This window comes from Choloepus didactylus, chromosome 22, assembly GCF_015220235.1.
Source record: "Choloepus didactylus isolate mChoDid1 chromosome 22, mChoDid1.pri, whole genome shotgun sequence".
In the NCBI taxonomy this organism is placed as follows: Eukaryota; Metazoa; Chordata; class Mammalia; order Pilosa; family Megalonychidae; genus Choloepus; species Choloepus didactylus.
The window spans coordinates 38,614,590-38,640,063 of NC_051328.1; the positions used below are offsets into that span (position 1 = coordinate 38,614,590).

Here is a 25,474-nt window from a genome sequence, read left to right on the forward strand (position 1 = left end):
ACAGTAGAACTATGAATGGGCCTTCAGAGCCAGGATGCCTAACAGTCCCTCCACTAGAAGGATCCTCAAGGGAAATTGCAATTCAAATTAGCGTGGTTCCAACAAGATTTACCACCACATGCTGGAATCAAAAACCCCAGCAGCTTCTGCAACCTTTCAGCTGGCTGAACAAGCTGGAGATGCCAGTGCTGAGGGCTTTCCTTCCGAAGGGGGCAACAAACCCGTTAAGTCATGTTGTGTGATGCAGTGTCCACAATCACAATCTCTTTCTTAATCTTGGAGTCTTGTCTCAGATAATTCAGCCTCAGGAATCAGTGGTTGGGTGGACTTAGAACATCCAAGTTTGATGTTTGATGACAGCACACTGTTTTGTCATGTTGAAGGAGTTTGCTTGGTGACATGTGCTGTCTCAGCTCATATTTGTTTTTGTTTTACCCATCACCCTGGAAAGCATGCAGTAGCCACAACTGTGCTATCAGAGGTCTAGCGCCAAATATATTTACCCATATCTCAATATATTATTCTTCTACGGAAATTTTTTTAAAATGTCTAAAAAGTAACTTGATCATGCAAAGGAAATATTTGGGGATGAAGTCAAAGAGATTTTAGAACAAAGTAATTTTATCACCGGTGGAGCACAGCAAGCTGTCTCCCACCACATCCCCGCTCTGGAAGCTGCTGATGTTTCATCACGGTTGAGAACAAGCCCCTCACTCTCAGATCTGCACTCGGCCTCTCAAAGGAGTGACTGTGTTTGAAGTCAGAGGAAAGCAAAACTTCAAACACAGTCTTTCAAGGTCACTAAACCAGGCAGCCCTTGTTTGTACTGAGAGGAATAGAGCCGAGAAGATGGGGTGTCTGTCCAGACAAAACAGCCATAATTGTTTATCAGCCATCATGTTGACAGCCCCGAGTCCTTCAACAAAAGAAAATGACTGCCCAACTTGAGACTCTCAAGTAGCAACCTGTAATTCTTTTATTTTGCTTTTGAGGGGCCACTGCTAGTTCATACAGCTCTGGGAGTGACAGGGTGATTATCATTTATTTTGACACTAAGGAAGATATTGTGACAGGAGAGAAGAGAGAAATGTAGTATATGGAAGACCCACACATGTGTCTGTCATGTAATTATTGTTTCTTTCCCTTCGGGAAGACATGCACAGCACAGGACAGGCACAGATCTGAAGTCTCATGGGCTGATGGAAATGAATGAGTCCTTCTTCCTACACTCAAGGATGTGGGCTTTAGAAAGAGAGAAGTCCCAGGCACCACCCATGGGCAGTTGGAACAACTCTTCTGGTGCCTCCTTGCTGAATGTCAGCCCTGAGTTTAGGGTGGGGGATGTTACTGCGGAATCCAGTCTCAATGTGACTTCCAGGAGGCATTAAACAAAGGGTTCAGAGGTGGTGGCGCAGTATACCTGGTTGGGAAAATGTCAACACGAAGTTGTCCACTCTTCTCCGTAGGCGAGTTAACACTGAGTCTTGTCAGTGTGAAATGAGGTAAAGGTATACAGTGAATTTCCAGAATGCAGTTCAACTCAAAGGACGTTGATAGAGGACCCATCACATGTCAGATACTGGGCTTACAAAGATGAACAGAACACAGTCTGTACCCTCCAAGTGCTCAAAACGTAGGGCCATGCAGCCAACTGCATAAAGGCTGTCTTTAAATAAAGATGGTCCGTTGATAGAGAAGTTTGGGAAATCCTGCAGATCCTACTCTCTTGGAGATTTACAATATGCACTTGTTTCTTAAAGAAGTCCTCCAGAAAGGAAACTTGCTTGACTTTAACTACACATTTCCCAAATTTCTTTCTCTACTGAGCCCCTGGAATCAGAGTTCCTTGGATACACTTTAGGAAATGCAGACTTTAGGAGGGTTATCTAGCCATGGCAGAACCCTTTGGAACCTGGGAGCATGAAACATGATCCAGCCCCCAGAAGAGGGTCTGGAAGGAACTAAGCAGGTGAAGTGTAATTCGTAATGCATCCTCAATCCTCAAGGGAGTCTAGAGTACCACATGAAGAAATGGGGTGTTTCTGATGCATGTGTGTGTGGTTTGGAGTCATGGCTTCCATAGTAGAAACCCAAATCCTTAAACTAAGGTCACAGGCAAGATGGGAGGGAAAGGGTGTGGCAGAATAACTCACAGATGGACGGGGGACTCATCCTGGCAAATCTGGTGCCAGGTTTGGATAATTTAATTCTAAGCTCCTTTGCCTGGGACTATTCATTGCCTACCCCCAAGACTGGCACAGAACCTTGGGCAGGTTTGATAACAAAAACAACATCCTTCTCTGAAGAGTGATGTGTCAGCCACAGTACCAAGTTCTTTAAATATACATTCCCTTTCAATCCTCGCAATAACCAAAGAGTTAAATACCGTTAATACCTTCAGGTTGCATGTGGGGAAATTGAAGCTAAGGGAAGACTGAGTCATTTGCTAAAATCACAGTAAGTGAATGTTGGTCCAGCATTTTGTTCTTGAATGCTATAGATACATTTACATGATGTGGGCATTATTCAGATTCAGTGGTGGTGGGTTTCATAAGTAAATCTAGTTATCAATATCTGGGTTAAGACAAAGGAAGGCTTAGGGCCAAAGTTGCTTGGTATCTACCAATTGTCATACAAAAATTTTTTAATGTTTTAAAAATACTTTTAAAAGCAAAATCCTAGGATAACCTTTTGTTATATCATGCTATCAAATCTGTAGAAACAAAAAGATATTCTCATCGAATTTCTGGGTAAAAACTGGCAGTTTTTTTCTCAAATCATTTTCATGCATATGGCAGTCACAACCCAGGTGACTTAATTTTTATACTTTTTCTTGCTCATCTATGACAGCCATTAAAGGCAGATTAAATAGGGCAGGGATTCAATCAATCAAACACTCATTAAACACCAACTAAGTGCAAGGAACTGGCCCATGTGTACTTAAGTTGAGGCTGTTTGGAATGGAACTGATGGAGCTGGGGCATCCTTCTGTGTCTTTGACCACAAGGAACTCACTTAGCAGGTCCCAGAGTGAGTTCAAGGGCCTGAAAACTGCCTCTCATTTCTGACAGAGATGCCCAAGTAGGCCTGTTTTCCTAGATCAGAAAGGTAACTCTGTGTCACGTTTCACACCAGCTCCCATGGTTTGGAAGTGGCTGCCTGGACTCCTGGGTTGAGAAGGAACTGGGTGCATAGTATGGCTCAATATGAACAAGAGTGGGGCATTGTTTGGTGCTTTCTGCCAATGGCCAGGTCCACGGTTATGGAGCTTCACATGCCAAGAGTTTGCTATTCTTGCACTGGATCTCAAATCTTGCCCTGTAACAATTTCAAAGGACAAAACAACAAGCTTAAATGGAAAATCTCTTGAAGCGTCTGGCTTAATGGCAATATTGGTGAAATTAACTCAGACTACGTAACAAATTGATCCAAACTGTGTTGACCAGATCCGCCCCCCCCCCCACCTTGTTTTTCTGATCAGTCATAAGGCTATTAATCTGATTCCTGTTGTGGTGATCTATTACCAGTTAGGTTAAGCTTTGTGGATCCAAAAGAGCTCAGAATCAGAAAGTGGGCCCTATATTCACAGAAGAGTAAGTGGTGATGAAAACTGTATTGGTGCTTATAAATACGTTATTTGTAAATTAAATTTAATTACAAAGGCCATACATTTTCCTCATAAAAATAATCAAAACATTACTGATTAGGCTAAAGCCTTCCTTAATTGCCACCCCCAATTCCAATCCCCTTTCTCCTACTCCAGATATACCAGCATTATCAGTGTGAGGGTCATCTTTACAGACCTTCTTCCATGCAGGTCCAGAAATAAACTGTACCTTGAAAAAATATATATAAAATATTGTGGAATATATTATGTTCACAAAATGATGTCACACTGTAGATAACATTCTTCAACTTGATTTTTTTACTTATATCTTGGAGTGTTTTCCAGGTTGGAACACATTAGATCTACACCCTTTTTAAAAACTCCTTCAAAATATTTCATAGTGTGTGGAGACTGTTGTTTTAGCAGTTCCCCCATTGTTGTTCACAAATTTTTCACCAGGACAGTGAACATCCTTGCACAAACCCCTTAGCTACATGTGGAGGTTTTTCAAGAGTAGATCTCAGGATGGTGTGATTGCACCTTTTTTTTCCTAGTTGTTGCCCAACTGTCCGTGAAAGTGCATGCACTGGGTCCCCTTCATATCAGCTGTGTGTTATCAGATCTCAAGGCTCCCTGTCTTATTTCCCTATCAACCCTTGATATCGCCAAATGGTTTACACTTGTCACTAGAACTGGATCTGGTTTGTCTTCGTGAGCCTTGTCATGCTCATCTTTGTATCTCAAGTGCTCAAAAAAAAACATCTGCTCACACTTCCTTTAGCTGGCATGTCTAGCCTCTGAGATCCCCTCACCTTCACCTCACCTGCTCACTCCTTAGGTGGTTCCCCCCAGGGCCCTTTACTGAACCCCAGCTTGGAGGAAGCAGTTCTCTGTATTCATATGGTCCTCTCTCAGTGCATTTGATTTATTTTTACTTCTTCATACGCTTATCTCTCCAAATAGTCCCCAAGCTCCTGAACACTGGGGAGGGCCCCTTTTTGCACCCCTGTTTCCCCAATACCTGGTCCAGAGCCCCAGGCATGTAGGCTCAGTAAGAGCTTTGAAAATGAAGGCTGTGCCGTAGAGCCACGTCCACAATGCAGTGAAAGCCCATGAAAACAAACAGCACATCAGCAGAAGGAAAAATTAAACTGTCACTCTACTGAACAGTGGAGATTTCTTTTCTTTATTTCAGCTCTTTTAATGTGATGGAGTGGAGGGAAAAGAGCAAAAACAACAGAGCTAGGGAAATGCTTTCCTTTTTTTTAAATTTGTCACCCCACGGTAACCACCGCCTGCCCTTCTGTCCTCCCCCTTAAGGGACCACGGTGATGAGGATGACAGCTTTTGACGCGGATGACCCCGCCACCGATAATGCCCTCCTGCGGTATAATATCCGCCAGCAGACGCCTGACAAGCCATCTCCCAACATGTTCTACATCGATCCTGAGAAAGGAGACATTGTCACCGTCGTGTCACCTGCGCTGTTGGACCGGGAGGTAAGCTGAAAGAAATGCCTTCTCTTTTTCCTGAGAACTCAGGGAAGATTTGGGTCTTCAGTCAATGGGGCTTTACATTGTAAAGGTAGAAATGAGATGTTTACACAGGGTTGGGTGGGGAAATCTGTAAAGGGAGACAGATATTATGTGGCCCCCAAAACACACACTGTAAAAGGCCATATCATTTGGAATTACTTGTATTTGTTCAACCTGATCCCCCTTTATCCTCACTTACTCTTTAGGTCATTTAAATTCCGTTTCCTAATGTTCTTCTCTAACTGTCTACCAGAAGGGACAAAGGAAGGAAGGTAGAGGAGGAGGACGTGGCTTTGTCCAAGATCACCCCGGGTTTTCTCAGCAGTCATGTGGCTTGGACTCACCCTTTTTCTTTCTCGAACCCTCTGCCGTGGGTGTCACTGTCTTCCCCTCCAGCCTCCCTCTTCCTTCAGGCTCTGCTTATCCTCCTTCGACTCTCTCCCTGTGAAACCTCATCCACCTTCTACGCCTGATGTCAGTTTCCCCATGGACTGCAATCAGGCCACACGCCCGCTCTTTGGTTTTGCCCATGGTGTTTTAAAGTTTTTAGAATTCGTTATATTAAAATACTTTGATTTCCAGTTTCCAGCTTTTTGTCTGCCCCATTTCCACGTCGGCAATCAGTTCTGGTGCCAGTTATCCCACTTCCATGGGGCAGCTGCTCCTTGCCCATTGGTCACCCCTTCCCTGCCCTCCCTCCCGAGTCCTACCCGCCCTGTAGCTGAGCACAGGCTGCCTTCAGTCCGAGACCCTCTCGGCCCCTCAGTTGACGAGTGGACCCCATCTACCCATCACCCCAGCCTCCACCCAAGCCTGCTCCCCTCGGAATTTCCTTATTCCTGACTCACTCACTCACGGTGCAACACCTGGGACTCATCCTTGGCCTTCTGCAAGCACCGTCTGCTCCACAGTAGACGATGGGTTTCCTTAATGGTCTCTGTGCATTTTCCCCTCAGTGTTTTTCATTAAATGATTCCCTGGGCCCGAACTGCCTTCTCCTCTCCTTTCTGCTTTTATAAGCTACAGCTTCTCACAAGATGCTGCTGCAGATTAACCCTTCTCGGAAGCCAACCTTATCCTTCCTCTGGTCTCTAGCTACACTTGCCCGCAGCCAGCATCTGGCACGTAGCATATGCTCCATTAAGTTGCCATCAGTGTTTTTGAAGAATAGCCCCTTTCTCTTTGTTGAGGCCTGTTTTGTCCAATACGGCAGCCACATGTGACTATTTCAATTTTGAATCGGTTCCTCAGCACACCAGCCGCATTTCAAGTGCTCAGGAGCCACGTGTGGCTGGCTAGTGGCCCCCATGTGGCCGGTGCTGATCTAGAGGGTAAATTTCTTGAGAACTGGGGCTGTGAACGTATGTGCCTTGTCACCCCCACTGCCTGGCACAGTTTCTGGCACTCCTGACAATCCTGATTACAGATGTGTTCACATAGACGAAGAAAGGCAAGGATGAGTTGGAAGTGACAGTGAGATTTTATACTTGAAAGGTAGGAAATAGTACCCAGAAAGGAGAAACTATTGGAAAGGAGAAGGTGAAATCTGTATTGAAACTCTGGTTATCACTAGGAAAATATAATTGTTCCTAGTTAAAAATAGAAAAACAGAAACGAAAATAAATTCATTTTCTTCATTATGTCTCCCATTTTCCTCCTTAACTCTCTTTTTCCTCCTTAACTCTTTTTTATTGCTGCCCTGTTATCTTATTCTTGGTAGACAAGAATAACTTTCCAACTCTTCCTTTGTTTTCTGCCCAGCACTTACACACAGGTGCACGCGCGCCACACACACACACACACACACACACACACACACACACACACACACACACACACACACACACACACACACACACACACACACACACACACACACACACACCAGCTCATCTATAACCCCTAATTCTCCTGAGAGGTATTTGCAAGTTTCTATAGAGAAACGCATCGATGGCTCCATCTCTGCTTCTGTTTTTACTGATAGAAAATGTTAAGTCTCTATGTACAATCCACAGTGATCACCTATTGGATGATTTGACTTTTGGAAGTTTGTTTTGGGGGCAAATGTGTTTCAAGTTTATGATCTTTCCGTTTTGGGTTTTGTTTAAGCTGTAATAAGTAGATAATTATGGGAGGTGAATTAAGCATTTCTAGCCACAATACATAAGCAGTCTCACAAAAGATAAACACAATTTAACCAAAATTGGAAAATCAATGAAAGTGAATGAACAGTGTCACTTTTCCATGAGGGTTTCCAGAGTTCACTGCTGACCTGTGCAACATTGGTGTGATCTGAAAGGAAAGAAATGTCCGTGAATTTTGGCAAGATTTGTCTATTTGCTAATGCTGTGGTAAGCAGATCTTCCGCGTGTTTGCTGAGGGGGTAAAACGTGACTCCGAGTTACTTACTTGTTTTTAAAGGGACAGAACTCACATATTAGACTTCCAATCAGTATTTCCCACAGTTTGAAATCCTTTCATCTCACTGAGAGTCGGCACGTTTTCACATGATCAGCATGGACTTTGCAGAATTGCAGAATTGTTTTTTATTTGTTATTTGCGGAGAACTTCTGAGAAGGCATCCTGGCTGGTACAGTTTTAAAAGTCTATCTCTGAACCCACCAGGCAGAACACTTAATTCAGAGTTATAAGCCGTTCGTTTTCAGAAAATATTCAGTCTGGGACCATATAAACACTGATGTGATTCAAGTCGATGATGTGGCTTCTCTCACAGTATCTCAAATAGCGTCTGAGTGTTGCATATTGCATGTGTAAACCCATGGGTCCAGGACTCCTCCTAGAGCAGCGATGCTGAGATTGTACAGACACTTCCCTGAAGCCCCATCGAGCCCCAGCTGGGCACGCGGGCAAAGCCAGCAGTGCCTGGCACCTGTCGGGAGTGGCAGCCCCCGATGCCTGCTGGTGGACGTGAGCTCAGTTCACGGGATGTAAATTTTCATTTCCGTTTCCAGTTTGGTGCCTTTCCTTCCTTGAGTACCTTTCCCACAGAGGACCCAGCAGGAGGTGTTTACCCCAAGGGAGAGACAAAGATCCATAAAATATTTGGGGAGATGGCAGCACCAGGCTTTTCTTTTGAACCTGTGTGCTAAACTCCTCCTGTCTCCCACATATTTCCTTTGTCATAAAAGCTTGTCATTGAGGACAGCAGGTACCCAGCAGGGAAATGCTCTTTAGTATGTTAACATTGTAGGTGTTTCCCTTGCTCCTTCCCCCATCCTCGCTCCCCACACTGTCTCTTGAGGGGACACCTGAGGCAGACACACTCATCTCCGTCTGCTCCTCTCCATCCCCCAAGGCTCGTGAAGAAAGGGATTATATCCGCTTGCTCCCTGGAGTCCTTAGTCCTTAGCTTATGAGAGATGCTCAAAAACTATTTGTCAAGATGTGAAGGAAGGATGGATGGGAGGGACCGTGGGAGGCAGACCACCTGAGATGCAAGACATTCTTGGTTGTGCACAGGCCACTGCCTGGGCTGGGGAGCGGGGAGGGGTCAGAAGGGTGACCCCACTTCCCCTGTCATTTCCTGGTGTGTTTGGGGTGGTGCAGCCCTGGGACCCAGAGTGCACACACACACAGCCGGGAGCGGGGCCACCCACCCTCAATCACTCTGGGCAAGGTGACCTGCCTGGAGGCTCCTCACCCACCTCCCCGGTCTTCCAAAAAACACAAAACTGACCCCCTTCCTTGCTCTCAACCTCAACCGGCAGCTTACTTAGCTTCCATCTGGCAAGTTCTGCCTAGTGCGAGGATTGAGGAGAGAGTGTTTTCCCTGAAATGTTTCTCTTTCAGGGATCCTTGACCTTTCAGGGAACAATGAGGATTATATGGAAAACCAAGAGGGGACATGAGATGGGGTCAGATGCTGTCTCTGCCAGTGTGCCCAAACTCAAAAAAAAAAAAAGAGACCCTATTTCCAAGTCAGGTCACTTCCCAGCTCCTGCAGTTGGGACTTGAGCTTTGGGGGAGGGGCGTGCACAGTGCAGCTCATCGCAGGCGGTCACCTGACTGGGCTCCCCTCAGGCAGGAACCCTCTGGGATATCGTAGCCTGGAAAAGGCGGACTCAGAGGGGCCAGAGGGTCTGTCTTCCTGTTTAAGGTGGGTTGCCGTTTGGAAAGCGCCATTGGGTGCGTTCCAGCTGGCCCCCAAGTGGTGAGAAGTGGATCAAACAGGACAGTGGTTCTCAAACTTGGCTGAGGAGCTTTTAGAAAGCCCAGCACCCTGGACAAAGTGTGCCAACGAGATCAGAGTCTTTGGTGGTAAGACATGGGCCTCGGTATTCTTTTAAAACCCAGATAATCCAAATGTGCAGTGTAGTTGCAGCATCCGCACCGTTAGAGACAATGTTTCAGTGCACTAAAGATGGAAAAGGTGGGATTTGAGTGTGGAATCTTGAGAATCCTGACCCTATCGTTTATTAGGATTTGATCTAAGCAAGTTACTTGACCTCTCTGTACCTCAGTTATTCTTCTATAATATGGGAATAATAGCACTTACCTCAAAGGGTTGTCAGTGAGGATTACATAGGTCAAAATACGTGAAGAACTTTGTATATTCTAAATTAACCTGAGCTAATTTATAGGATGTCACAGAGGTTTAGTTATCAGGTAAGGGTTACGTCCTTAAGGTCTTTTCCAACCTTGAGCTGCTGTTGTTTTAAAAAATATTTATTGAATGCCTTCAATGTGCAATTTGCTCCGTAGGATGCCGTCTGGGGCTGCTGCTTTCCCACCTGGCCAGCTCATTGCCTGATTGGTAGGGACTATGAAAACAACACCTGCATTACCATCCTTATCACCTTTCTTGAGATGTGCACAGACCTCCACTCCTGTTGCAAACAGCAAAGCGTTGTCCAAACACAGTCATTACCATTTGTCACGTTTCCTGTGGCTGATAATCCTGGCTCCAGTTCCCATCCACTACAGGGGACAGCTTTGCGTGTTGTTTCTGCTCACATGTTACAGAGATATGAGAAGATTTCCTCCCAAATTGTGAAGGCCCTGTTAGTCTTATTCTATGATTCATACCTCGTCACTTTTCCTGGACTGGCTTGTGTTGCGATTCCCCAGATTTCATGGCCCAAATGTGAGAGCAGCTGCAGCAGCCGCTAAGTGCCCTTCTCTTATACAAGCTGGGCCTTCATAGACACGGAGCTTCCCTTGGAGACAGGGCACGTTTTCCACACAAGCTCTTACGTTTCATGAAACCTTACCAGAAGGTACACTCAAGAAAGCAGTGACTTGGGTCTTTGTCCTACCTCTGTTTCTGCATTGCCAAATATATTGCTTTATAAATGACAGGCACTTGGCGACGATTTATGGAATGAATGAATGGGTGAGTGAGTGGACGAGTAAATGAGGCACCTATGTCCTTTCAGTTTGTGTTATCTCAGAACTTACTGCAGGATCCACATTTGAACGTGGTGGAGTGGGGTGAACAGCGTCCTCCCAAAAATTCATGTCCCCTGGAACTTCCGACCGTGAGCTTATTTGGAAACAGGGTCTTTGCAGATGCAGTTAGGTTGAGACGAGGTCGTCTTGGATCAGGGTGGGCCCTCCATCTGATGACTGGTGTCCTTGTAAGAAGGGAGAGGACACAGACGCAGAGGAGAGGGCCTTGTGAGGACAGAGGTAGACATGGGCGTGAGGCGGTTGCCAGCCGGAGAGCACCCAGGGCACCAGAAGCTGGAGGAGCGGGGACAGCACCTCCCCTGGAGCCTCCGGAGGGGACAGGGCCCAGCTGTCACCTTGGTGTCAGACTTCAGGCCTCCAGAACTGGAAGAGAATAAATTTCTGTCGTTTTTTGCCTCCCAGCCCTAGGAAACCAATCACATGGGTATATAAACCGAGGAGGGGATTTTACTTTAGTCCAGAGCTCAGTCTTGACCTTGGCACAATCACCCAATAACCTAATTTATTCACATGTCCACATTGAGCCAGGAGCTGCACTCGGTGCTAAGAGAGATCTTGGTGAGCAGGCTGGGCATGAGGGTGTGTGCTGCTGGCTCAAACTGGTGGGGAAAATGGGGGCCATATGTCCTGCTAGACGAAGCTGGGTTCACGTGGGGCGTTCTCACACTCTTTTCCGTAACCTCCCTCAGCCCCTCTGTTCAGACAGCTCCGTTTATGTTTCTAAAACTGTGTCTGGCTGCCTTACAAAATAAAATCAGATAAAGGTCCCTAACATTTGATAAATGGTTTATTCAGTTGATCATCTTGGCCACTAGACCAAAATCCATCAGTTCTGAATACAGCCACAATTTGCAACTGCTCAGTGTCAATGGTCAGTGTGTGTGTGTGTGTGTGTGTGTGTGTGTGTGTGTGTGTTTGCAAATGGAAATGGTTTCCAAAAGAGGCCCTTAAAAAGCAATCTTAAAATTTGCATAGTGAAAGTATCATTAGTCTTTTTATGGAGTTTAAGTTGAGTACCTTTCCAACTTTGTTTGAATTTGCCTTCACCTTATTATGTATTATCTTCTAGATAATCTGGGGAAAGTGATGTCCTACCTATAAAAATGTACATGCACTAAAAGATATATAGAAGTGTGAATGCAATTTATATTCTAATTTCAGCAAGTAAAGGATTTTCTAAAACTTTATAATGCCCAAATCTTTAGGCCAAATGTGAGAGCAGAGAGATTTTCTTTCTTCTTTCCATGGTGTCACAAAGGACCCATCTTTAGATTTATGTGCATTCATTTGCCATGAGAGATTGATTGAGGAGTCCTTGAATATGTCAGAGATGAAAACTGAAAAGGGTTAGGGGAGCATCCTATGCAAAATACTCCATGAATTTGGATGTGTAGCTGCAAGTCAAAAGAGAACTAGATGTTTGGTCAAAATATTCTACGTTAAAATATTGTCACATCAGTCACATCTCCATGAACAAACTAAAGAAATCTGAAAGTGATGCTATCACATGAAGCTGCATGAAAAAATAATAATAATAAGGGATAGCATTTCCCCCCATGCTTTAAATGAAAGATGGAAGTAGTAGTCAAACTCTTAAGAAAATGAATGTTTTTAGGTCGCTCTGATCTAATGCTAATACTTGTCTCATTATCATCATGTTTAAAACATCTGTAGTAATTACACACAATTCAATCAGCTGTCAGGAATCTTCTCTTCCTTTGTTTTGGTGGGTGGGACCACAATTATTTAGATAGCAGCGTCCTCACTATTCCTGCAAGCTATTTACTCATAAATATTTTTGTTAGGATCATTTTCTCCTTTTTTTATCACTTGCTGCTGAGGAAACAGAAAATAAAAAATAGATGTAAATAAATTCTCATTATTTTTTTTTTAAATAACACATTATCCTTGCAAATGAAACACAGATGGTGAACCACCCTATGCGAATAGCACTTGCTTGTTTGTGTCAGCAAGTAAAATAGAATTGGACATTTATAAGGCAGGACTTTACACCCATGTTCTGAATTCACATCCTTGCACACAAGGCCTCCTCCTGAGGGTACTGGGGTTGGAAGGAGCAGAGGGCAGAGTCTTGCCTCGAGGCTTCTTTCTGCTCCACGCTGGATAAATTCTAGCAGGAGATCTTGATGCTTCTTGGACCTCATCTCTCTAAGGTCCACCCGTCAATGTTTCGAAGCTGAGTCCGTGCCTGTCCGTCTAGCATGACCTCACCGTAGCCAAAACCCGTCGGAGAGGCCTGATCCGAGGGCGTGGGTGCTGGCTCCTGACTGTGGATTAACCGTCTCCCTCTGTCTCTCCTCTGCTATGAGACCTCGGGAAGAGTCTCTTAACTCCTCCAAGCCTCAGTTTCTTCATCTGCCTGGTGGGGAATCACAGTCCCTAGTTCATAAGCTTTGGGGGAAGATTAAACAGATCTGTCAAGTGTATAGCAGGATGCTTAACTTAGGGTAAACCCCTGGTGAGTATTAGTTACAATGTTATTGTCTTGATTGAAAATGAGATTGGAGAAGCAGGGAGAAGGTGGGTGTGGTCGGCTGAAATGTGTTCTCCAACGTAGACAATTAATCTTAATTCGTGTCCTTGAGTGAGAGCCCACTGTAAAGAGGGCCTCTGAGGGTGCTGTTCTTAGTTGCTGTGTGGCCCAGCTGAAGAAAGGCAGGTCTTAATTCGAATTACTGGAGGCCTTATAGAGAGAAAGCCACCACTGGGAGGAGCCGAAAGCTGGAAGTCATTGGAAACCAGACGAGAAAGCAGAGGCCATTGCCATGTGATGGGAAAGCCAGAGAACCCCCAGGCTCACTAGCAGCCAGCACCAGAATATTACAGAGTTTGGAGGGGAAGCATTACCTTGCTGACATCTTGATTTTGATTTCCCCGAGACTCAAAACCATGAGCCAATAAATTCCATTTCTTTAAGCCAACTCATCACAAGATCTTTGTCATAGCAGCCTAAGAAACTAAGACAGTGGGATTTCATTCTTCTGCAGGAAATACATTTATGTGCTGCCCCTGCAGCAGAGAATCCTATAGGCTCTTAAAGCTCAGTGAACAATGAAGCACTGAGGAATCCAGCTCGCATAATTCAGAGACAAATGTTGACAAATAAATATATGTGTGTGTGTGTGTGTGTGTGTGTGTGTGTATCACCTAAAATATCTGCTGAGTCCATGGCAAAGTGCTAGACATCAGGAATGCAAAGGTGGAACCTACAAGTACAGAAGTAAAACAGGCATATCAACCCCACACCTGGAGATGAGCTGCTGTTTGAACTGACCTTATTGGGTGACTACAAACCCACCAGAGAAGAAAGGCAGGGAAGGGCATCGTGGGGAGAGGAAAAGCACAAGCAAAGGCTTGGCTCGTTGAGATGTTACTTCACGAGAGACTGGATAGCCAGGATACCGCATAGGGAGATAATGGAAAAGGGCAGGAAGTTGGGACGAGATTGTAAAGGGCTTCGAATGTCATTCTAAGGATTATGGATGTATCCTACTGCAAATGGAAAACCGCTGACAATTATTTAAACACTTAACACAGTTCTGTGAAACATGGCGTTAGGACTAAAGAAAGCTGTTGTGCAGAAGGAGAAATATTCAGCAGCAAAGTAGAGGCATTTTGGATGCAGACTTAAGAGTGCCTGATGATTGACTAGTTAATTCACAGAGACTTCCAGCACTATCAAGACGGAAGATGAAGTTATCACTTGAATCTAAATTTTGTGGGTTGTTGAACAGATTAATAAACAACAGCCTATTCAGTTTCTTCTATCCTCGTGCAACTTCACATATTAGACAAACCATAGTTACTTGGCACATGTTGAATCAAGAGACACTTAATTTTGTAATGGAGAGTTTCATCTTTTCAGATTTGACAAATGGTTAATTCTCTAAGCTTTTCTTTTTTCCTTTTTTTGCTTTTGTATATAAAAATAAGAAATGCAGGATTATGATGATTTCGTGGTACCTCTATTTTTCTGTGGTTTTAAACATCTCCATCTTGTTTTATGTGTAGCACCCTAAAAAGCTGAAGAACTTTTTCTTCTTTTAAGAGAGACATTTTAGAAAGCTGCTTATTTCCCTTTATCACTCAAGATCTATGATTAGCCACTTTACAGTGTTTAGGCAGGTTTTACACCCTCAACAGATTTTCCAGTTATTGAACTTAAATAACATTGTTCTAAATTCCTTCCCTGTTAATGGTCCTGGCTGTAGAGGTGTTCTCCAATTTAGAAAAAATTTCTAGCTCAATTATGGTTTCAGACTGCTGGAGAAAATAGGGTGAAAGCTTTGCTCCTGCTGTGTTGAAAACAATCATCATTCAAGCAGAGAAGAGTTAGTTAGGAGTTGTTGGAAAGTAGCTATTTCATACGTTCCTACTAGTTGGGACCTGGATGTTGCGATAGCCAGAGATGCTTCCACTGCAAAGACTTTAAGAGAAGGTGAACAGAAGCTGGAACCCTTAGGTTAAGGCAAAGTAGCCATGCACCATGTTCAGATATCCTTCAAGGTACTCAAGGCATCGCAAAATGCTTGGGAGCAACGTTTCTTTCATTTTTTGTTTGAAGAGAATGGCTATCGATAGGATAAAGATATTTTGATATATTACTTAATAAAATGCTTTGGGGTCCTAAAAGACATAATCAACCTTATTGAATATATGGTACTCTGATGTCACATTCAACAATGGGAGAGACTTCAAATTATAGGATCATCTATTAGATTAGGGTTGGCAAATTTTCTTAAAGGGCCAGTAGTTAATATTTTAGGCTTTGTGGGCCAAGAGACAACATTGAGGATATTATGTAGGTACTTACATAACTATTTAAAATGTAACCATTAAAAAAAGTAAAGAAAAAAATTTAGTTCACGAGCCATCAAAACACAGGGAACAAGCCAGATTCTCCCATGGGTAGTAGTTGGCAAACTCCTGGTCTGTTAGATTGTAGGTCAAAATAGTGGCAGTTTCATACATTGACTGCTGTATGTCTTCATGTGTCCATATCTGAGTTTTGTGCTCAAAATATTGAGTTGCAGTTATTAATTATCACTTTTAACTTTGGTTATAGAGATGAGAAATAGGTCCTGAATGAGGGGTCTGGTTTTTTTTTGTTACTGGTTTTGTTTTGTTTTTTTTTGACAATATGATCCCTTTCCATTTCTCCCATGATTAAGAAACAGATAACCTCAAATTGTTGATAATTAACTCCAAATTTGGTTACGCTAATTGAGACAACTAGTTCAACCTAAAAATAGTAAAATAGAAAGTGCTGTCTAGACATAAACTACATATTGGATGAAGCCCTCCTGGAAAGGCTGTTTCTGTTATGACACAACTATGACAGCAGGAGAATCAGGTGCCAAGGGGAGGCAGGACCTGCTAGAGGAGGGAACCCGCCCTCGAGCTGAGACTTGGGTCCAGAGGGAATAGTTCACACTGGCTTGGGCTGAAATGAGAACTGGAGGGTGTGGGGTCATGTCCTGTTTCTAAAGGCTCTGAGGAATCTCGGAGTGAAAACTGAGATGTTTCCAGTCACCCAAAGACAAGAAACATCCTGCACCGGGCATCCTTTCTTTCCTTCCAGAAACTCTCAATGCCCTCTTCCATCATCCCCAAACTTGAGATCAGGGTCATGACAATAAAGAAACTGAAATAGCGTTTTTTTTTTTGTTTGAGCACTGGTAATGTATCAGTCACTGTCTTATGTACTTCATTTAATTCAGTCTTAAGAACACTCTAACGAGGTTGGTAAAGTGTCCCTAGTTTACAGTTGGACCTTTCCAGCGTCTCCCATTATATGACTCATCATTATTGATCTTATTTGGGTGGTATCCTCACAGAAGAAATAGATTTTGAACCTTCTTTTCAACACAGGAAAGGAAATACAGAAAGTTTTGATCCAACTTTTGTTCTGATAAAGCTGATTATGGGTTTCCATGCCTGCCATCCTACCATTTGGGGGGCTTTCTTCCAGGTTACAGACCCACATGGCTCCTGCAACTTAGAGGAGGGAGGGAGGCTACAGAGAAAAGGCTCTCTCCTGCCCTACCATCAAAATGGAAATCAGTGCAATTCAGCTGTTGGGTATTTTGGCAATCAGAGTCAGATGGCTTTAGAAAATGCCCCTAATACTCTTTGACCCAGAAATTCTACATTATCAGATATGTGTGTAAAGATCCAGCAACATGAGTGTTCTTTGAAGAACCAAACTAAATATCTAGGCATCAGGGATTTGCTATATTCCTATAACGGAATTCTATTAAGTCATTTAAAATGATGTGGTAAAAGAATATTTAATGATATGGACATATGTTCACAGTGTATTAGTGGCTTGCAAAATACCACATAAGCTCTGATTTTTTGTGTATATACACATACATGTACATGCACACTCTCATACACACATATATATGCAGACATATATCTACACACACACACATGGCCCAAGGAGTGGAAAGGTTTGTGTAAATATATTAAGAGTGGCCATCTCAGGATTTAAATGATCTTAAATTCTCACAATGCAGGGTTTAAGAAAACACTCTTCAGATCCAGGTTGCTTGAGCTGGAAGTTCAATTCCACTTCTTTCCAGCTCTGTGATACTGGGAACATTATTAGCTTTAGCAGCTAGTAGCCATCATTGTGATTTCCACGTCACTAAATACTCTTCTCCCACATCATTTTTAATCTAGACGATTCCATTGTATGGAAGAAGCATAATACAGAGAACGAATCTCTTATGGCTGGAACTGTGCCTCAGTTTCTGTGCCTGTGAAATGGGAATCATAGTGTTGCATCTCTCAAGGGGCTGTGGTGAGGAGTGAATTGATTAATTTGGGAGTGCCAGGTAAGGGTTAGTGATTGCTGCTGCTGCTGTCTGTGTTTTCTAGTTTGAATGCAACGACCATGTAGTAGTATCTTTGTATTGTACTTTGTATTTTTTGCTGTATTTTATGTTCCCCTTTTTAAAAAAGCAGTCGTACTAGTGGTCCTGGGGAGAGGGGAGTCCAGGTCATCAGCGCTTTAGGTTCCTGTCAACCAGCGGGCGGCAGCCTGGTCACCTTGAGATTCAAGGACTGGTTTCCCCATGGTTATTCCTCCACAAGACGCTGGACGTCACACCAGGCTCACAGCCTCCACCGATACTTGCTCTGATCCCAGATAAAGCGTTTCAGATGCCAGGAAAGAATGTTTTAAAAGGTGTGTTGAGGTAAATCTTGTCACAACATCCCACTTGAAATGATAAGCATTCTCATTTATTTAAGCGACACGGTCGCGGCAGTGGCTTTCCTCAGCTAAATATGACTGGCGTGTGCATGCTGACCATCCACTTTTCCCTTCACAGATTCCAACAGGCAGCTTGTGGATGCATTGTGGGGTGTGTTTCTACATTTTTAAGACAGCCATGGGAAATGATTTTTTTTTTTTTAACCTTTGAAAGAACCGTTATAGAAACAGCTGTTGGAATTCAATGAATGGTGTCTCTATTTACAAACCTCATAAGTGAAACTAAATTAGTTCCTTTAGATATTGTCTCTCTGGTATCTTCTGAGTTATTCTGTGGGCTCAATTTTTCTCTGAATCCTAAATTCCAGTTTTCTGGCTCTTCTCAGATTCTGGAATTCTGGGATAGGGAAGAGTTGAGAGGTTTTCCATTCTTACCTCTTCTTGCTGTTAGGATATCTAATATATGTGATGGAGGAGGCATGGCACTCAGTGTTGAATATCACAGCGCCAACAAGAATAACAACATCCATTCTGCAGCCAGGCATTATATTAGGTCCCTAGTACTTGCGAGACCCTACAAGACTAGAATGATTATGCCCATTTTCCTGAGGGGTAGCTAGGAGCCAAGGGCCAACATGACTTGTCCCAGTCATTAGCTGCAGCTCCAGGGAACTGGATTTGGGCCCGGGTCAGCAGACACCAAAGCCCGTGTTCTGCACACACCACGTGGTGCTAACCGAACAGCACAGACCTGACTGATGAAAAACCTTGACAGACTTATAAAACACACACTAGGGTTTTTGTATGTTCTTTGCTCTGACCATTTTCAAACATTTGGGAAGCTTGACTCAGTTTCCCTCCACTCTCTCATAAGAAAGGCCACGTGGTACAGCAGCTCAGGGTATGTTTGGGAATTCTAGAGCTGTGAGATGGAATCTGGGGTCTACATATTTTTAGTTGTGTGACTTTTGCCGCTCTGAGCCTCAGCTTCCATGAGTATAAGATGGAGCTAATCATTAATGTGACCTGTGGGGTTGACAGGATAATGACCCCCCATTCCCACCCCAAGAATCCATGTCCTAATCCCAGGAATCAGTGACTGTGTTCAACCTTACATGGTAAAAGAGGTTTTGCAGATGTGACCAAGTCAAGGATCTTGAGATGGGAAATTATCCTTCAATATCTGTTTGGACCCAATATACTCAGAGGGTACTTATAAGGGAAAAAGGAGGCAGGAGCATCAGAGAAGGAGATGTGATGATGGAAGCAGAGGTTGGAGTGATGTGATCGCTGGCTCTGCAGATGAAAGGGGTCCATAAGCCAAGGATTATGGGTGGCTTCTAGAAGACGGAGAAGCTAAGTGAATGGATTCTCACCTGGAGCCTCCAGAAGTAACACAGCTCTGCTCACACCTTGACTTTTAATCCAATAAAAATAGTTAAGACCTCTGCCTCCAGAACTGTGAGTCACTAAATTTGTGGTAATTTGTTACAGCAGTAAGAGCTAACTGATACACCCTGCTTTGCATGCATTATTGGGAAGATTGAAGGAGATGATGTGTGGAGTACATCAGCTTTAGCACGTAGAAAGCTCTCGGCCAATTGTAGCCATTGTTACCGCTCATAAAATAATGATGGGACTTGAGAATGACACAGGTGCCTTCTGACCACAGGTGGAGTCCACGTAAACAGGTCTATATAAGGCATATCTTTTGGCAGCCCAAGACTCCTTGGGAAGACTGGGTGGCTGCCTGCTGCCCCAACCAGCTCACCTGATTTGGTGAAAGGAAACACAGTCTTCCATTACCTCTCACACATTCTAGCCAGACCCTGTTGGTTCTATTTTCCCTGTGCAAACCCAGCCTTACAGACTCCACATAGAGTATGATTAATTATATATATATATATATATATTTTTTTTTTTTAAATGTTGGTGGGAGTGGTCACATCATCGTTGGTTAGGGGAATAGGGGAAGGGTGTGAAGTGAAGGTGTTGATTCCTGCAGGTAAATGCTGTGGTGTTGGGTGTTGGGAGCTGACGAATGGTTTTTCCTTTCCCTTCCAAATTAGAACCAGCTAAGAAATAGGACACTGGACAACTGGAAACCAAGACATGGGCTTTGTAACCATGAGGCTGATTGATGAGTAGAGCCATGAGCCTGTGCCCAAATAAACTACCTGAATTAGACTTGCCCCTGCCCTGTCAGGGCAGGGTGGGGGCAACTACAGGTCACCCCCATCTGGGTAGAGCCCACCCCAGGAATCCTCTGTGAAGTGGGAGGCGGACAGTAGGTGTCTTCTATGGGCACCCTGGCTCCAAGAGAGAGTGGGAGATGCCCCTGTCACCTGTCAAACACATCCTGCCTCCCCCAGAGGGGAGTGGGAGCAGGAGGAAGGAGCAGGCTGCCCCTAGCCCACAGTTCCCTTGATGCGAGAACAGGTGCCCGTTCCTCGGAGTGAACAGAGGTGTGACCAGGCGAGCTGACCCTGGCTGGGTTTCAGTCCTCACTTGCTCTCTTGGCCAAGCAACAGGGTAGGGGTAGAGCCTGAGTGTGCTCGAACTCAAGTCCCTCCAGAAAGAAAGCTGAAGCTGGAAAAATAGAAATTACAATCTAACCCTCCATCTTCCCTCCTGTCTTAGCTCCCTGGGGCTGCCATCCCAAAGTACCACAAACTGCATGGCTTAAAGCAGCAGATGTTTATTATCTCACAGTGCCAGAGGCTACGTCTGAAATCAAGGTGTGGGCAGGGTCCTGCTCCCTCCGAAACCGCAGAGATGGATCCTTCTGTGCCTCTCCTGCTCCTGGTGTTTGCCGCCAGTTCTTGGCGTCCGTGTCTCACGGATGCGTCGCTCCACCCAGCCCTGTCTCCATGGCATCTTCTTTCTTTTCTCCATCTTCACAGGGCCTTCTCCTCTCTCTGACTGTCTCTGTGCCCAGATTTCCTCCTCTTATAAGGGCACCAGTCACGTTGGATTAGAATTTACTCTCATCTAATTTGACCTCATCTTAACTAATCACGTCTTCGAACACTCCATTTCCAAACAAGGTCACGTTCGTGGGACCAGCGGTTGGAACGTCTTCACTCCTTTTGGAGGGACATAGTTCAGTCCATTTGACCTTCCGCAAGGGAGGTATTTTGAAGGGATTTCTTGAGCCCAGCACACAGTCAGTTTCCTGTTAAATATGTCAAAAGAAAAGGCATTGATGCCATCAGAAAGCACCCAGCGGGCCAGAGGTCCCTACCGTTGTGCAGGCAGCGAGGGGCAGTCGAGGCTTTGCTGACAACTTCTTCAGTTGTGGGGATGGAAACTGACCAGATGTTTATGACCCAAAGCTGCGCCCGCTCTGAACATGACCCGGGGCGAGGTGTGAGCGTGGTACACCCTGTCCGTCAGACACCCAGGCAGAGCAGCTCTCCCTGGACAGCCGCTGGCTGTGGGCACAGCCCTAGAGCAGGTAACGGGCTTGCCTGGTCTGCACTGGAGGATAACAGTAAAATAAACAGAATTGTATTTTAAAAAAGCATTTCTTTATTGTGTGCTTTAAACAAAAAAGGAAATATATTCATACAAACAAGCAATTAGTGTCCTATCAAATAAGCCTGGTGGTGACATGGGTGTAATTTCTTAACAGACAAAAAGCTGCCCCAAATAAAGCATCAAAATTTCCTGCTTTTGCATCTCCCTTCGCTGTAGAAAGATCCAGTACCTGTTCCTAGAACCAGGGGCCTAATCTGAAGTCTGTGGGCAGAATCCAGGCGGATCGTGAAACTGGATGTAGAAAACACTTCATGTTTTTTAATTATAATAATAATTATTATTATTCTTAACCACTTGCTGTAACTTCACATTTTCTTCTATTAGGAATGTAAACAGACCAGGATGGTGTTAACCCTTTTCATGACTGTTAACTACAGGAGTCACAAATATTTTCACATCACATCATGGTGAAGGCAGATGTACCAAAAATCATTTCCCATCACCACTATTTTAAAATTAATTTAATTATTGGATTTAAGACTAGATCTTGTTATTAATGAGTTAATAAGCACAGGTACTATCATATCAGTTTTATGGCTATTTAGAACATTACTTCAATCTAATTGACTTCCTTTGCAATCCTATGTTTTTATTTTATGTGTTTAAAAACATTGTTCTGAGAAGGGGTCTGCAGATTTCACTAGACTACTAAAGGGGTCCGTGGCCCAAGGAAAGCGTAAGACCCCACCCTAGAGGGACTCAGTGGCAGCTTCCTCTCTGGCTCGCCACCCCCTCTTCACCCTGGAGAACTTGTCCGTGCATCCTCCCACCCTCCAGCCCACTTGCGGGCTGCTGAGTGCCCCTTGGCCTCCGTGTCTGCCTCGCACAGAGCCAGCACCCAGTGGGTCCGTGGGGCCTGTTTGGCATATGACCCTGCAATGAGCAATTCTCTGAATTGATAAAAAAGGAAATGAGAAAGCACATTGGATTAAGAATTCTAAACTTCAGGTCTGTGTGATCCAAGTGATTCCACTGATCCAATCCAACAGTCAGTTCTAGAGAAAGAAGTATCCTCGATGTTATGTTAGCGTGGTATGTTGTTGGGTTGGCAAGTTTAGGGAAGGAAAGGGGCATCCACAGTTCACATGCCTACTCTGAAGGTCGTCAGTGGCTGCCTGGGATGCTGTGTTGGGCAGGATTTGGAGTCACATTTGAGTTCTGCAGTAGTTACGTAGTGATGGCTTCCATGGGAGTGGCGGTAGAAGTGGGGGCATTCTTGCCGTGTTACTTTCCATCCCCAATCTTTATGGATAGATCAGGAAATGCTGGCTGAGTCGGGTAATATTTAATGAGCTCATATTCCATCTGGCATGCTCTGAGCTGGGTGCTGGGGAGGCAGAAATGCCCCCCACCTTTGAGATGTTTGGCCAAACTACTAAGTCACAAATATAAAAAGAATTATAATATTGTACCTACATGCGTCCTGCTTTAATTCAGGCATGAGGGAAAGAAGAAGAAATTTGACAATCTCTCAAAGCATCAGAGATGTCCTGCTGGCCACATGAACCACTGAACTCTGCCCCCTACCCTGATATTCTAACTTGGTCACCCATTCGTTGTCTCCTACGCTGCTCCCTTCTACCCTCAGAGGCTCCCAGTGGTCCTTCGTCGGAGCACGGGCACGGAGAGAATCCGCACAGTAGCAGCACCTCCAGGAAAGAGAAACGTTAATTCAGTGAAATAATGGCTTCTAGAAAATGCCTTCTGCACAGTGTTCCTACTTGGTTATTTGCGCCTGTTGGTTCCAGTTAACAAGTCGGGGAAACTTGTTATCCACCCATAGATGCGCACAGGTATTCCATTCATTGTCTCTGTGAGTTTTCCCCTGGGAATAAAGGGGACTAGTGAAGGGAGGGGAGAGGACGAGCACTGTCTGGGGTGCTGATTTCTGCTCACAGTGACCCAGCCAGGCATCACCTTCACCCTGCCCCTCCTCCCATCCAGAGAAGAGGTGGAATGATTCTACCTGTCCTCAAACTCGGAACTTGGACATGAATTTGGATACCCTTGTCTCTACATTAAATTTAAACAAATCTGACCACTAGATCCTGGCTTTCCCCTTATCACTGTATCCAAGAAACAAGAATTCCTTTCCCGAGGATGCAGTTCTAACCGTGGTGGTACCCTAGCAGGACGCTTTCTTCCCATCTCCCCCTTGATGGCTGCGGGTGACGCTGTTAATGAGCAGAGCTTCACTCCTGACTTTGCGAGGGCAACGGAAACCCATGTACGTACCTCACCCAGAACCCTCAGGCCAGTCTAACGATTACTTTATAGGAACCACGGCAACGTGTTAGCACCCAAGGGAACACTTTTCGGTAAACGTTTCTTCCAAAAGACAGCAATTCTTGTTAGATTGGTGAGCTTTGTTGCAAACCCCCATCCCAGCTTAATGAGCTCATGGGAAGAGAAGAGAATACCATGGTCACGATGTGGAAACTTAAATGTTACCTATGTGTGTCAGAAATTGCCGATGCCTTATCGTATCCATTTATTCCTGCAACTGTTCACGGCATAGTATCGTTACTTCCACCTTACCCACGAGCAAATTGCAGGTCAGATATGGGCATTGACTTCCCCAAGTTCACACCATCGGGAATTGGGCAGAAATGGAGTTCACACCTAAGCATGGGTAAGCCCAAAGAGGTTCTCAAAATGGGTTTGCTGTTCCACTCATGGCAACCAGGAATGGAAAATTTCCAGACACAGGCTGTGCAGGAAGAGAAAGGCAAAGGGGAGGGAAGAGGTTGCTGTCTTCTGGGGCCTTAACATCTTAGCCTGGATCTAGTTGAGGCCAGTCAGCATGGAAGGTATAGAAAAGCTAGTCTGAATTGTCTCAAAGATGTGGAGCCGCTCAAGCTCTCTGGGTGCCAGTTCACGGCGAGGGGCTCCCTGCTGGGGAATCCAGTTCTGCTATGGGCACCCCTGGCTCCTGAACATGTATCCCAACAGATGAGGTGGGGCAGAGACCACTAGATGCAGGGCCTTTCTCTGTCTACCCTCCTTGGTCTAGAAGACAATCTGGCCACACTTTCTGCCTTTATCCTCTGCCATTATTTCATTAACTCACTCTATGTTCCGATGACATTAACCTTTCTTCTTTACCTCAAAAATAATGCACTGCCTATTTTTGCATGTTATGATAGCAAGCCTCCAAGATAGCCCCAATGACCCCCACTTTCTGGTATCCATGCCCATATATAGTCCCCCACACACACATTGGATAGCAGTAACTTGTATAGCCAATAGGATACTGCAGAGATGACTTTATGTGACTTCTGAGTCACATCTTATCCTTGCTCTTTCTTGCAATGGGATCCCAACTGCCATATTGTGAGGACACTCAAGTAGTGTCCCCCATGGCAAGGAACTGAGGCTTCCTGCAAAAAAAAAAAACAGCCAGCACCAACTCACCAGCAATTTGAGTGAAGAATCTTGGAAGCAGGCCTTCTAGCCCTGGTCTGGAACTCCCAGCTAAGCAGCTTCTACGTGGGAGAGAATAAATGTTTATTTTTGCTTTAAAGAACTGGGTTTGGGGTAGTGTGTTATGCAGCATTAGAAAACTAATACACATATGTTGTTTCCTCTGCTAAAATTCTCATTTCTGATACCCCTCTAGACCTGGTTCAGATATTTCCTCCTCTGTGAACTTGCAAGCCTTTCTGGGCTGAACAGATCACTCTATCTTCCAGTTTCACACAAAAAAAATTTTCATCCTATTAATGCAGTTATCACAAGGAAAAACAATACTTTGATTATATTCTCCCTTCTCTGTCAGCTCCAAGCTTCTTGAGAAGGTTCACAATGTATTCATCCTTCATAGAGTCTTGTTTTCAATAGGAGCTCAGAAGATGGTTGAATGGATAACAAATAAGTGTTGGAACCTGGGGAAACCTAAGCCAAATATCTTTGAAGCTACTAGTATTTCCAAAGCAAGTTTGCCTAGAAAGACTAAGTCCTGTAAGGGGGTTAGAAGCAGCATTAACTAGTGCATGGTCTTAATTCCATTCCTAATAGTGGAATAATAAAAATTGGTTGCTTCTTTGGAAGGGAACTGGAGAACCAAGAAAACTTGTCCAGGGGCAACTGGAATTCTTAACTGAGCTAGACGGTTACTAT

General features: G+C 44.4%; 1 protein-coding gene across 3 annotated transcripts in view; it reads left to right on the forward strand.

Annotated features, from left to right (window-relative positions):
• The window catches only part of CDH13 (cadherin 13), a 1,126,984-nt gene that overhangs the window by 819,451 nt on the left and 282,059 nt on the right, over positions 1-25,474 (forward strand). For all 3 annotated transcript variants that reach the window (XM_037815675.1, XM_037815673.1, XM_037815674.1), the window contains exon 7: positions 4,928-5,106. In XM_037815675.1, the coding sequence (XP_037671603.1) occupies positions 4,928-5,106 (179 nt within the window). The remainder of the gene's footprint in view (positions 1-4,927; positions 5,107-25,474) is intronic.